The 13,697-nt window shown below is 39.9% G+C and overlaps 1 protein-coding gene across 2 annotated transcripts; it reads right to left on the bottom strand.

Moving 5' to 3' along the window:
* Window positions 1-2,593: 2,593 nt before the first annotated feature.
* Window positions 2,594-11,903, bottom strand: LOC139134998 (uncharacterized). Of its 2 annotated transcripts, none has more exons than XM_070702151.1 (5): window positions 11,760-11,903; window positions 9,288-9,366; window positions 8,109-8,163; window positions 4,268-4,564; window positions 2,594-3,415 (listed from the first exon to the last, which is right to left on the bottom strand). In XM_070702151.1, exons 1-5 carry the CDS (start codon window positions 11,795-11,797, stop codon window positions 3,351-3,353), a joined length of 534 nt encoding a protein of 177 aa, XP_070558252.1. In that variant the 5' UTR covers window positions 11,798-11,903; the 3' UTR covers window positions 2,594-3,350. The 2 variants fall into 2 exon arrangements, with proteins under 2 accessions (XP_070558252.1, XP_070558251.1); XM_070702150.1 differs by lacking the exon at window positions 11,760-11,903 and adding an exon at window positions 9,512-9,702.
* Between the last annotated feature and the right edge of the window lie 1,794 nt (window positions 11,904-13,697).

Genomic DNA, 13,697 nt, shown 5'->3' with positions numbered 1-13,697 from the left:
CTTGCTTTGAAGCACTCCGGTAGTTGTAGTAGTTCCCACTGTTGATTTCTCCACCCTAGATCTAGTTTCCACAACATCAGAAAAAGTTTTTCTTTCTTTTGAATGTACCTGATATGATGTAAAGTTACTGTAACAACTACTGTGAAAACCATAATGTGGCAATGGTTCAACTTCAAAGTTAATAGAATCACATAAAACAAGGTACTTTGATCTCTTCTGATATGCTTTCCGTAATTGAGCTATCTCGCCTGCTGTCTCCCATGTCTGTTTTGTAAAATGAGTTACTGCCTCATTTAAATGTTCTCTATCACCACGCACATGCAGCACACACTGCAAAGGCAACTCTAGATTATCATTCATCTTATTAAAAGACAGGAAGGCTGTTTAATAAAGAGAATATAGTATGGAGGGATAGACTTGAAAGTAGACACCTACTTGATTTCTTTTTACAAAGGTACTCAAATATCGATCCACTGTACAGTATTTTGTTTTTCAATTCAATAAGTTAACAAATTGTACTGTATACTCTGAAGATTTTTTTTGTATCTCGGAGCCACAAAGAGTTACTAGTAACTTGTTACTTCATTTAATAGCTGTAGATTGTTCTGATACAGGATTTTAGAGAAATTATCTGTACTTAAACTTTTATGGAAGCACAAGTGTACAATACGCCTATTATATCAGCACAGATGATGAAAGCTTTTCTCTCAGCTCTGCTTCATCAAAGCCAACACGAGTAACTTAAACGAGAAAGAACATGAATATTTCGTAAAAATCTCTTGAACCTTATTAGCATTCAAATGTACTTGTAATTTTTCGTATAATGTGAATGTTGCTATACCTTTCTTTACTTTTTAGGAATAATGAAACAACACCAAAATCCGAACCACATGGCAAAGAAATCAATCTTCATCACAAAAACTGCTAACATTTGGCGAACAACGTCATTCTATGTTCTAAATATAACCTATCTGATGTGATATATTACTTTTTTAATTAATATCGGTCACCGACCGGTCTTGATCCGACACTGATTTTCGGCACCAATTCGCCTCGCAAATAGTCGCACGTAAACAAACCTAATACGCCTCACTGACGTCACCAAAGTGAACTCAGTGGCGCACTGTTAGAGATGTTGCTATCCATATGAGAGTCTATTTACGCAAGGGGATAATTCACACTTACGCAACACACACGAACAGAAAGCACAAAACAATCATACAAAACCAGAAACAGTGGGTTTACGCCAAACATCGGGGAGCTTTTTAGTCCACCATGACAGAAATGATAGTGGTCAAACACACGATTTAATATGCATCAATAGATCTCCAATTGTGAAAAAAAAATAATTTTTTCCTTAATTTCTTCTAAAATGATCTTTTTTAACAAAGAATTGGTAAAAATGGCAAGTAATAAGACTGCTTTTTTTGAATCAGCACTATCTTTTACATTGAATGGAATTTCCATACATCATCTGCTCACGAAATTTGAAGAAAACATTTTTTTCAGTTTTTTTCTAAAAATGACAAGTTTTTTGAAGAAAAAGTGGCGAAAATGGTAATTTTGTCTTGAGTGGAGCAAATAAGACTGTTTTTTTCAATCAACACCAATGTTTACATTTGAATGAATGTTCCATACATCATTTGATCTCCAAATGTGAAGAAAACAATAGGTTTTCCGTTTTTGTCCAAAAATGACCATTTTTTGAGGGAAAATCGGCCAAAATGGCAATTTTGTCTTGAGTTTGGTGAATAAGACTACTTTTTGTGAAATTAGCACCCATTTTTACATGGATTGAACTTTCCACACATCGTTTTATCTATTATTGCGAAGAAAACGAATCGTTTTAAGTTATTTTTGTCTAAAAATGACTATTTTTTGAGGTAAAAGTGGCCAAAATGGCAATTTTGTCTGGAGTTTGGTGAATAAGACTGCTTTTTTTGAAATCAGCACCCATTTTTACATGGAATGAACTTTTCATACATCATTTGATCTCCAAATGTGAAAAAAACAATTGATTTTCAGTTTTTGACCAAAAATGACCATTTTTTGAGGGAAAATCGGCCAAAATCGCAATTTTGTCTTGAGTTTGGTGAATAAGACTACTTTTTGTGAAATTAGCACCCATTTTTACATGGAATGAACTTTCCACACATCGTTTTATCTATTATTGCGAAGAAAATGAATCGTTTTAAGTTATTTTTGTCTAAAAATGACTATTTTTTGAGGTAAAAGTGGCCAAAATGGCAATTTTGTCTGGAGTTTGGTGAAAATAAGACTGCTTTTTTTGAAATCAGCACCCATTTTTACATGGAATGAACTTTTCATACATCATTTGATCTCCAAATGTGAAAAAAACAATTGATTTTCAGTTTTTGACCAAAAATGACCATTTTTTGAGGAAAAAGTGGCCAAAATGGCAATTTTGTCTTGAGTGGGGTCAATAAGACTGCTTTTTTTGGAATCAGCGCCGTTTTTTACATAGAATGGACTTTTCAAACCTTCCTCACCTAAAATTCTGATTAAAGCCACCTATCTCCTAGGGTATAGGGGACACGGGCAAATTGGCCGTCAAACACGCAACTCTCAGATGGAAACAACGTAATAAAAACATTTATTTTACATAAATATTCAACAGAGAAAACACAGGACTAAAAAAAAATTCACGTAACACTTCGTACACATCTATACAGTACACAGAAATATTCGCATTTGTGAATCTTGATGTAACTTGGCAACGAACTTTGTAAACAAACTTGCGACGTCAGTCAAGACATGTGATGGAGTTCCTCGGGTTGCGGCATCAAAAATTACCCTTCAATAATTCGGCTAGAAAATACACATATCTGTATTGGCCTATAGAAGATTTATTGTTTAACCTTACAGAAGGGCTAAATTGAATATTTATACATTTTGGATAGTGTCTGCGCAAAGATAAGAATTCATTGTTCACGGTCAACTATTTACAAGAGAAGATACGACGTGAGCGCTGATGGCGCTGTCGGGAATTCTGGCTATGGCTGGACAACTGAAACACTGGCATAGACTTGGCTCTAGGTATGAAAAAAACGCATCTGTAACTTCTAAAGCTTTCTGAGACCCACTGCCCGCGCTTGTAGAGGCTAGTAACGGAGACGAAAAGCAAGATTCTTCAGGTATTGTGATTTAAAGTGTTCCGATCTTTATCTTTACTGATCAGAAAAAGAAAAATTCATTTGACCCTGCAGCTGCCAAGTCTACGTGAAAATTAAAACAAATTGCCATCAGATTTTCAAGACGGCTATCGAATACTGAGAGTGGCGGTAGAAATGTCCGTCGTTATGACAACCAGCAATGTTTCCGTCGTTTGTTTATGTCCTGCATGCACTGCCCAATCCAAGGACAGTACAGGCGGCACCTATTCCGTAGCGACCAACTGAAAGAAAATCAGAAAAAGTCGGACAATGAGAAAATACAACGATTGTGCCGAAAAGAAATCTTCTTCATTCACTTCCTCACTATATCCCCTCAATATCATAAAAGATTTGTGTCAAAAGTGTAGACGGTGAAAGTTCACAACCTTTTGACATCGTCTCTGCTAGTGTTGCGTCGTCTAAATAGAGAGTATTGGCAAGATGACGTCATACCGTTGCGGATCATGACATGTGGCGAATGGTTGCTTGTCAAATCTCAGTTGACCTTTGGCTTATAATAAGCTGTACAGACTACTGATTCAAAACATTGGAAAAACAACTGGAATGTGCTGGATTTGACAGTGTAGGCCTAATAGTATAATTTTGAAAATTAAGTACCGAATGTTACTGCCATCAGCATACAAAACACGAAAAAGAGCAACCCAAAGAAGCTGGAATTTTTTCCGTTTAAACGACTATGAAGGCTTTAAAATTCTGAAAACGAAAAATCTGCTGTCACACAAGGAAGATCAAACTAATTCTTGCAGCTTGCCTCCGCCGCAACATCTAACTAGACACTCTTATTATAAAGATTCCACGAAGGGTCCCTCTCTTTGAAGTTGTGTACTAGCATTACTAAAAAGTTTTCGAACTACATTGACTACGTACGGAAACACTCCTTCCAACATCAGACTACGTGATCAGACGTCTCTTTCTATAATACATTGTATATGGCTCTCTCTCTCTCTCTCTCTCTCTCTCTCTCTCTCTCTCTCTCTCTCTCTCTCTCTCTCTCTCTCTCTCTCTCTCTCTCTCTCTCTCTCTCTCTCGCACATTCCTGTGTATTTAATTCTCCTCGAGACGACCAAACTTACATTTCGTTGGCTTGGGTCTGTCCATTGGCCAATATTTAAAGCCGGCTTTTGCTCTCTCGTTGAAACTCGTGGTAACAACGGCTGTCCTAGGTCTTGCCTTGGGTCTCTTCATGGCGTATGAGCCTGGCAGATGGCCGCTCAGCCTGGCATTTATTTGATCGTGGAACGACCTCTCCGACAGGCGACTTACTGTCCCGTCTTCGTTGTACCTGAACGTAACTATGGCCGGGGGAGCTGACTTTGACCTAGTATATCCCGGTAAGTCATTTGTGTTGGCACCGTATCTGTTTATTATTGCTGAGGAACAAAGCAGAGAAATAGAAAATGCAATTCAGACGATGCTGACAAGAATACCAAGAGTCGGCGTTCCGGACAAGTTATCACGACTTTAAAGAAGTTGTTTACTGTCAAGGATCTGTACAGGTCAGAAGTTGATCTGAGGTTTTGTCGGGTCAAGCCGGCTGTTTGATATCAATTCGGGAGGGGTCTAGATCCCCCTTTGACACTCCGGTGAAAGGTATTGTCAAAGACTCTTTAAGATCGCGGCATTGTTGCCAACTTATCCCTACACAATGAGCAATGTTGTGGGGGGATTTTAAACCCTCCACGAAAAACAGAAAATAATCTGACTCGTCGTCACGCATCATAAATCTTTCATTGAATTACTGCCCGTTGTTGCAGAGACTAGCACTGTTGCCACGCACAAACGCTGTCTTCAAAATTCACACATCACGACTGGCGATGAAAAATCGATATGTTTATTCGATGGAATGCCGTATGTATATTTAATTCCCAGCGACACCGATTCAGTCACAAAGCGTTGTGTGTTTGTTTACATTTTGCATTTTCTCGTGATTTTTGTACACAAATTAAACAATCGTTGATTCAATATGCTTACTTTCCCTATCCTTGGTCTCCGAAAAAATTGTAAATTAATAGGAAACTTTCTCCACGATTTTGAGGCGTTCTATTGAATGACAATTGCACAGTCGGTGACATCATCCGATTCTTCAATTCTCAACTAACGTGCCCGAGTAATCTTTGAGGCCGGCAGTTTAAAACAGTATGGATTAAGTTGCCGGAAGGTCCTTTTTGTTGACCCAAGTACGGTTTCCACAGGTATGGTAGGGACATCGCTATTTCGCTTTTCTCTTCCCCTCTTTTCACCACTACATAAACAGTCAGCTCGAAAATTGAAGGCCAGAGAAGTGTGCTCCTCATAGAAAATTTAAAAAGTCGTTGGATTATTAAAGACGCCTATTGTCTAGGGCATCAATGCAGTTACCATGGCCACAGGTCTAGGTTCACTCGATGGGCAAAGCAACGCACAACAGATTTGATTGTTTTCGATATTGGGTTCTGAGTTGGAGCTTCACAACGATTGCGTAGAAGTCGTAATGTACGTTACAGTCCAGTGGAATTTAATGGTGTGATTAATTGTTCAGATCAACCCAATTATCACCGTGACAAACAAGGTCTCACGGAATAGAAAAATGATATTGTTGTAAATTTCAGCCTTTATAACTTTAGACCTGTTAAATTGTTGTTGTTGTTGTTTGGGGAATTTGGATGACGTTTTTGTTTTGTTTTGTTTTTGTTTTTTGTTTTTTGTGGATTTAATCATAGACCTTCGGGGGTTTTCTCGAGAGTCTATGGTTTAATTGAGAGACCAAACTACCAAAGCATATACAGGCATTTTTCCTTCAATTATAGACCGTAAACTTTTAACGCGTCAAATCTATATGCCAATAACATAAATCTTGACGACACTCGAATCGACACGTGTCCATGCACGATATCACTGAATTTACTATAGAGACGAGACGAAATGACAGTGTGAGGGAGATACTTTGAGAGATAAAACAGGCAGAGACAACGAAAACAAAACGAATATTGAAGGGACAAATACGAAGGGAGACAATTTACTGACAATGACACTGACAACTTAATATTTATAGATGGGATTGACGGTCAAGTTGACGGGCATGCGTTCAAAGGCTGAAACACACATGGCGGTGTGATTGGCCTAGTATGGAGTAGTAGAAAATGATGACATAGGTACTCAAATGAAACGATTCAGTGGCTGGTGCAAAGTCCTAGGATGAACAAACAGCACAGATCGCTGACAAACCTTGGTCGACCTTCATTTGTTCCTCTGAAACCACGGTATGATAGTTCGTAAATTGTTTCTCCGCGTTTAAATGGGAGAAATATGAACTTCCAAATGCAAGAGATTCTAAATACCAATGAGAGAAACGCAAAGCGTTACCACGGTAATCAACCATTGCATTATGTGCGCGTGGTACAGTCTTGTGTATGTGTTGATATTAGGTCATGTTTACTTGGCTTCGGTTGTAACTGAATGCTTGACAAGCATGTCGACCGTTTGCTTGTTTGCTCAAGCGAAATTCTCAATTCTCGTCCTTCATACCGGATTACTTTTATATCCTCACGTAGCGTAAACAAATTACCATGTTCTGGCCGGGCAATGACACGGGGTAAAACGACTGTGTCTATATTAAGTGATAGGTACCGTGTTGAAATAAATGTGTTTGCTGACGGAACCACTCTAACAACCGGCCATGGCCATGGCCATGGCTCACGCAGAAGGTTTTCTTTTTCATCAATTACACGGGCCGACAAATATTCCTCTATAGCAGAGTAGCTTTTTCCCTATGTTTAACACAACTTTCAGGAACCTAGACCTGTTATTTGATTCAACCGACAATGTGCAGTACTACTCTCTGAAGGACGGTAAATTTCCAACTAGAGAACTAAGCGAAAGGCCTCAGAGAGCAATGTCGACTACCGGGTACAACTTTGTCACGAAATGTGTAAATCTTCCGGGTTTATTCCCCGGTTACTCCCCGGTCCGGCGTGACGTGTGTTTTGAAGCTGTCCATTAACTAGGACTACAGACAAACAGTCAACGTTTGACGTTTTCTGTTTTGATTTATAAGGTTGTTATTTTTTTAAGTATTTTTTTCACCAGAAAGTGAATTGTAGGGCATTAAATCATGGAGCAAAATCGACCCGGATATCGATAATACAATCTCGTAGTCGTGTTTGCAATATTGAAAGGTAATTGGAGGGTACCCACTCCTTATGATTGTCACCAAGCTCACAATCTATCGATCTTCGAGTCGTGATGTTTGTACTGGGGGATCTGGCTCTTTGAATTGTCCACTGAGGAAAAATCGATGATCAGACCACTTTGAGGTCAGAAATGAAGGCTGAATTATTACTGTACTTGCTCCACTGGCAGGAAAATTATTTAACTTTTTTTTTAATTTTGTATTTATTTGACGTCTGTGGTCCGTACTATTGATCGATCTTTAAGCTCCTGTGCATACAAACAGGACATTCAAAATGTCGGTTTAGTTTGATGCAATCCACAGGACTCGAGACAACACCGTTGGACAGTCTCGTTGTTCACTGTAATTTACCTGAAAAATACTAATCAATGCTCATAGATAGACTGTCAATCGTGCCACGAACTGTCCTGTGTCTTTCCTCGTGCCAAATCTTCCCGGTGAGCACAAATATGCAAAGGGCCGTAGCTTTAATCTGCATTCAAGTGACTCAGGGTCGGACGTGACGAGTCATTTGATAGGTATGTAGCGCGACTCGAGAATCGACCGTCACATACCTCCGTTAGCTCCCTCACCGGGCCGTGCTTTTCTTCGAAGACAACGGCGCTGAGCACCTCGTGAACAAATTCATGTCACCGATTTAACAGAGGAATACGCGCCGATAAAAGTCCTCTGGACAATGAAGACAATGGAATGAAAAGAAACCTAACGGAGACACTATGACAAAAAAGTGTCGTCTGTAAACTTACTTTTGTATGGATTACGAAGCGAGTCTCCTTGCAAATTAACTTGGAACGTTGTGCACTGTAGATAAAGAGACAAACAACCACAGTTAAATGTACATGCAAATGAGGGTTGTTGAGCTAATTAACACCGTTAAATAAAACTATTGGTCAAGGGTGAGAGGTAACAATTGGTAGAGCGGACGCCATATTAATACTTAAAGAACCAGTAACTAAGATCTCTCCAGACCTATTGATGGTAGCTCGAATTCTGTTCTGAAATGCGACCGAACACAACAGTTTGAGAGAAGAATTCTATAGTCCCACTAGTTCAGAAATTATCTGGCTATGCAGCAAAAGACTGCTGATATTGATTTCAGTCCCGATCAGTAAATTACGGCGGTGTGTCTCGGATTATGGGCTATTAGCGTACCGTAAACAGGGTCTCAAATATTGAGTTTAGGTCTACAACACCGTTAAGCAAATATGCCAGGTACACAAAAAGCGTTGTTGTCGTCTTTTTCCTCTACACAAGGAGAACGATTTAAAGTTCAAAATCGTAATGTGAAAGTAACGTGCATAAAGTCACACCGAAAAGTGGAAGTCTTATCCCGCTCTGTTTCGCTTCGGTTTGATCGGCACACGCGCTACATTGTTTACATCTCGAAAGCGTTCGCAACACCTGAGTATCTCATAATCAACCCCGGAAACTGCGTGTATTTAACCAAAGCAAGTATGCAAAGTACTGTGGTCTGACGTTGTCGATGTTTTCTGCTCTCTCTGCGCAAGTAAAATACGACTGTTTTGCGTCAGTCGTTAACAGCTGCTGGTTATCGATGTATGACCAACTCTGGCACTTTCTTATGGATTCGACAGCGCGTCCAGAAGCAAAAAAAGCCCGGCAGATGTTTTATCGTAACACTAGCATGTTGTGACGTCTCAATTTTCCTTTAAGAAGTCCCATTCAAGAATCCCCGGATGGGTAGTTTCAAAATAGAGCCATTTCGGGTGAGATTTCATGTGCCGACTCTGGTCGGATTCCTTTTTAAATACGCTCGCAGGAACCATAATCTGCAACGCGTTACCAACTTGATGATTTATTCAGGTGGCTTAGCGACCATTGTTAGCACAATGCGCCTCTGTGTGCGAAAAGTTTGCACATCCGAGCGCCACTGTGAGACTTTGTAAACGATGGACGGTCCCTACCTTAGTTTTCATCTTGCTCCAATGATCTGTGTTTCCTTGGGGGAGTTTGACAGGCTCGTGCCTCGACCACCATGTCATTCTGTGGGAGTTATCAGATAAAGATGGACGTCGTCAGCATCACTAATTGTATACACTCGGTACAGGCTAACATGCCGTGTGACATTACGATTTGTTTGACAACACAAGTATGACATAATTACACAATTGACACTAGAAAAACTCACTCAGACTTGCGAGGACAACTCGGCTTTAAGAGGTCGTGGCTGGCCGGCATGGTTAGGTTTCACGGCGTTCAGGCTAGTTGCTCTCGGTTGAACCCCTATGTTACAGCTATATCACTGACACTGTACGACAATCGTAACTGGCTGTCACTGAGCTGGTGAGTAGCAATCGAGCATGGCTCGTAATTTGCATGACAATGGCCGGTTACTACAACAAAGCCGGCTTATGGAAATGAGCAACCAGACATATACAGTATCATGCACACCACGTCGAACGCCGTCGCCCTGGGACTGCACAATTGACAACTCAGGAATTCAATAAATTTTGGAGAATACAAACGATCAATGCCTTTTCAAAGCCAACTATTCTGAAATCTTTTTTATTGTCAAAGGGCCGAGGCAAACAGTGACTTTACTATTTTGACAAAAAAGCTTCTGAAGTTAGATTTGACTTTCATCAATGTATTGACGATGACAACTTGTAAATTGATTTGCTATATTTGGAACCGCGCTGAGATGAATCGGGATTTCCTCCCGAACATTACCCTTTCAGATCAGCTCATACGTGAAGCGACGCAATACTAACGTACACGGTTGTTTTCAGAGCGTGGCACATTATCACAGGTTCACAGATTCAGATAGGACCGGACCACCAACATGACCCCTAAGTGATGATTACAATCCAACAAGCATGCACATCAGAGCGCTTCACCGATTGGATCCATCCATTACCAATTCAACTGACTTCTAACTCCCAAAGTTGCTACTGCTCGCTGGAAAAACTCTCAATGACCCGGTGACACTCTGGTAAATCGGCCACAATGGCCTGGGGTTAAGCTGTGAATTTTATTTCTTACAATTGGCTAATAGAGTTTCGCCTGCGCCTGGGGCATACAACGCACGAATTGGTCTCAATCCTGTACAATTGAAAAATTCCGTGGCGTGACGGAGGACAAGGGACGGATTGTCCAAAGCTGTACATCATCGGCAGAAAGCAAAATCCTCGCTGAAAGTCGATGCAAGCGATTTCCCACGCATTATGATACGTATATATACGGGTATTAAAAATGAACACGGCGGTTTCTTACAACTAAACTATACACAAATTTCACAAATGTTGTTGTTAAATGTTGATGAATACGTGATGGTATTCACGTGATTAATGTCTGTTAGGCTTTTGTCAGCATTTCTTGGCGAAATTGCTCTAATGACACGAATAAAATAATCTTTGAAAACTGAACGCGATTCAGTGCAATGACAAAATTAGTCATTCAACAGGTGGTTTTACAAAATCCGTATCCGTATGGATTAAAAGTACTCGAAAAGTACCTAAAATCTGCTATATGGACCAAAAACAATCCTCTTTAGATTGCAAAAATATCAATATTTTCAATTTATAAGGAAATATACTCGATAGACAACTCTAGAAAGATTGCATTAACTTCGCAGAAAAAGAGTATATTGCAGAATCAAGCTAGACTCTCAAGCAAGTATACATTATACGCTGCGGTGTGTTCTCGGGGTTTGAACAATGCAATTTAACAATAAAGGCAGTACTGGATTTTCCCTGTGCACTGGTCATGAGATCAAAATATCTTGTGTCGATGTAGCTTCTAATCTATAGTGTGAGGTATTAACAATGACTCATTTTTAATCTTTCGGTAGAAAGAAAATTCGTCAACTTAATTTGCCTGTTGCTATGGTTACAATTAGTACCAACAGTGCGAGTTTTTTTTATGTGTGATTGTCCTGTCCCTTTTGACTTATTTTTCTACAGCAGATGTCAGAGTGTAAGGAACAAATCTAAGAATAACCAGTTTTTTTGTTGCTATGTGTGAACAATCAATCAACCGATCATTGCCACATTTTGGATGTCCCTCAAAAATATTGAAAATTCTGTCTGTTTAACGACCCCTTTCAGAAGCAGTGGTTCTCGTTCCGCTCCTTTTGGCCATGAACTTGATGGGAAAGCGCCTTAAATACGACAGGTAACTGTCCGTTAAGTCTAACATTGACTTCAACCGAGACACAACCGTTCCAGACACTGCCGTAACGATGGAGCCTATTGTTCGAACCCTTACGCATACAAAACACAATGACGCGTTATAAACCCAGGCCTGGCCCTTCTCTTTAGCAAGCATGAAGAAACAATTCATGTTCATTATATGTTGGAAGACTTGACGCTTTACGATGGTTTGCATATTCTTAAATGTTTACAGATGTCGACAATCAACGCATGGTCGAAACTCACCGAGTTTGATAAGCGTTTCCGTCCACGTTTAACGTCATACCTGTAACGGAGCTCGGGCTGATAGATGTTACCAACGACGCAACTTTGCGCTGACTAGTACCGCGTTCCTGTAACTTTTTGGCCTGCGATCAGTTTTACGTTGTCAACTGCGATCGAAATCGACATCAACATAAGAAAGCCTGGCATTAATTTGGTCATCAAAATTTATTTCTTTAAGACAGGTTTAATGCAGACATGATGTGACACATCATGGATTATGAATTTGCATAACAAACAAACATTACCCCGTCCCCAGAATATATTTATACTGTATATTACGATATTCGTTTCGCTCTTTTAATTCAGTCTTCTTTGGCGAATGCAAAATGTTTATCCATTGCGGATATCCCGGCTAGCTTATATGGCTTATGTAGCCTATAGCAGATCAATCGGGGTCATACGTTAAAGTTCATCCGGGAATGTTACTACGCCTGAAGAAAATATAGACAGGTGTCTGTTCGCGGCTGATGAGGTGTAAGGAAAAACTTATTCCTTTAACAAGCCCTCGGGAAATGAGATGGGTCGGTCGGGAACTTTTTTTAATTTCACGCCAGTATGACCCATCAAAAAACAGCAAATTTCGACAAAATCATTCCTTAGTTTTCAAGTTGAAAATGACAAAAACAGGGTCGGAGGATTTGAAGTAGGGTATATCGGGTTGCGGGAAACACATATTTTTATTTGGTCTAAAAAACATTGTCGCTGCCTGCGAACTACGTATTTTTTCACATGATAAAGCTGAACCTGTTCGGCTGCCACGCTTCCTTGCTCACTCTGTCGGTTGTCAGTCAAGAAACCCCGATTTATCGCGCGGGTTTGTACCCGGTAACGTTACCTTCAATATTACCATTGCGCCCAAAACAGGCCCGGAATGAGATGTGGGATCGGAGCTTGAAAGTTCAAAAAGGAAGACGTTTGATAATTAATTTACCCAGGAGCATTTTGCTCGCATTGTATAATGATATACAGCTGTGAAATGAGCATGAAAACACGTCCTACGTCGGAAACTGACAAAATCAGTTACTTGCTCTTCTGTGAAATAATTTATGCTTGAAAAGCTCCATGTCTATGAAGTGGTCGTGAAATTTGATTTATCAACAGCCCGCATTATTACAGTGATCATGTGATCATGATTATGTAACCTCTGAACTTTACGACGTCGATTTCAATTGAATTTTATTTGGCGATGTTTGTCATAGAGTTTAAACAATATAGCCGACGTACATTGAGGTAGCATGCAGACTCTGACGATGTGAGAACAATAAAGGTCATCTCTCTCTCTCTCTCTCTCTCTCTCTCTCTCTCTCTCTCTTCTCTCTCTCTCTCTCTCACACACACACACACACACACACACACATACACACATGCAGCGAAAAGCATAGATACAAAGAGACAACTTTATTTTATTTTTTCACCACGAAGAGTACGCAGGCGATAAACACCGTTTGAACTGGCTATAGGGAGCATTCGCTTTTTACGGGGAAGGGGGGGGGGTCGGTGGAACTTGAGCAACAAATGAAATGTAAAAAGTGAACCCCCCTCCAAATCAAATTTCTAAAATTTGACCCCCCCCCCCCCCCATAGATCAATCGTAAAATGTGACACCCCCCCACAAAAAATATCATCAGGTTTGATTCATTAACTCTTCGCACCCTATGGCCCTGGGCTGAAAAATTAGACCCTTCAAAAGTGTTTGCAAGAAAAAAAGTTACCCACCCCAATTTTCATGCTCAAAAAAAAGCGACCCTCCCCAGATGTCACAATCCGTATCAGAAATATCTTAATTGACTTATAATTACCCATTTGACCTTTGAACTTTCAAAGAATCCTTTTTTAACTTTACAAATAATCACTGGGTGAAATTTCAGATCTGCTCTTTCAAATATAATATTCTCGTCA

This window comes from Ptychodera flava, chromosome 6, assembly GCF_041260155.1.
Source record: "Ptychodera flava strain L36383 chromosome 6, AS_Pfla_20210202, whole genome shotgun sequence".
NCBI classification, from domain to species: Eukaryota; Metazoa; Hemichordata; class Enteropneusta; family Ptychoderidae; genus Ptychodera; species Ptychodera flava.
Note: the sequence above shows the minus strand (reverse complement) of the source record. Positions and strands in the feature narration are given on the sequence as shown.

Excerpts from the sequence above, each read along its gene's own strand:
- LOC139134998 (XM_070702150.1), bottom strand. The coding sequence starts at position 9,561 with ATGCCGGCCAGCCACGACCTCTTAAAGCCGAGTTGTCCTCGCAAGTCT. Across the intron at positions 9,367-9,511 it reads AGTTGTCCTCGCAAGTCTGA|AATGACATGGTGGTCGAGGC; the intron begins GTGAGTTTTTCT and ends TAACTCCCACAG. Across the intron at positions 3,416-4,267 it reads CAGACCCAAGCCAACGAAAT|TTGGTCGCTACGGAATAGGT; the intron begins GTAAGTTTGGTC and ends ATTTTCTTTCAG.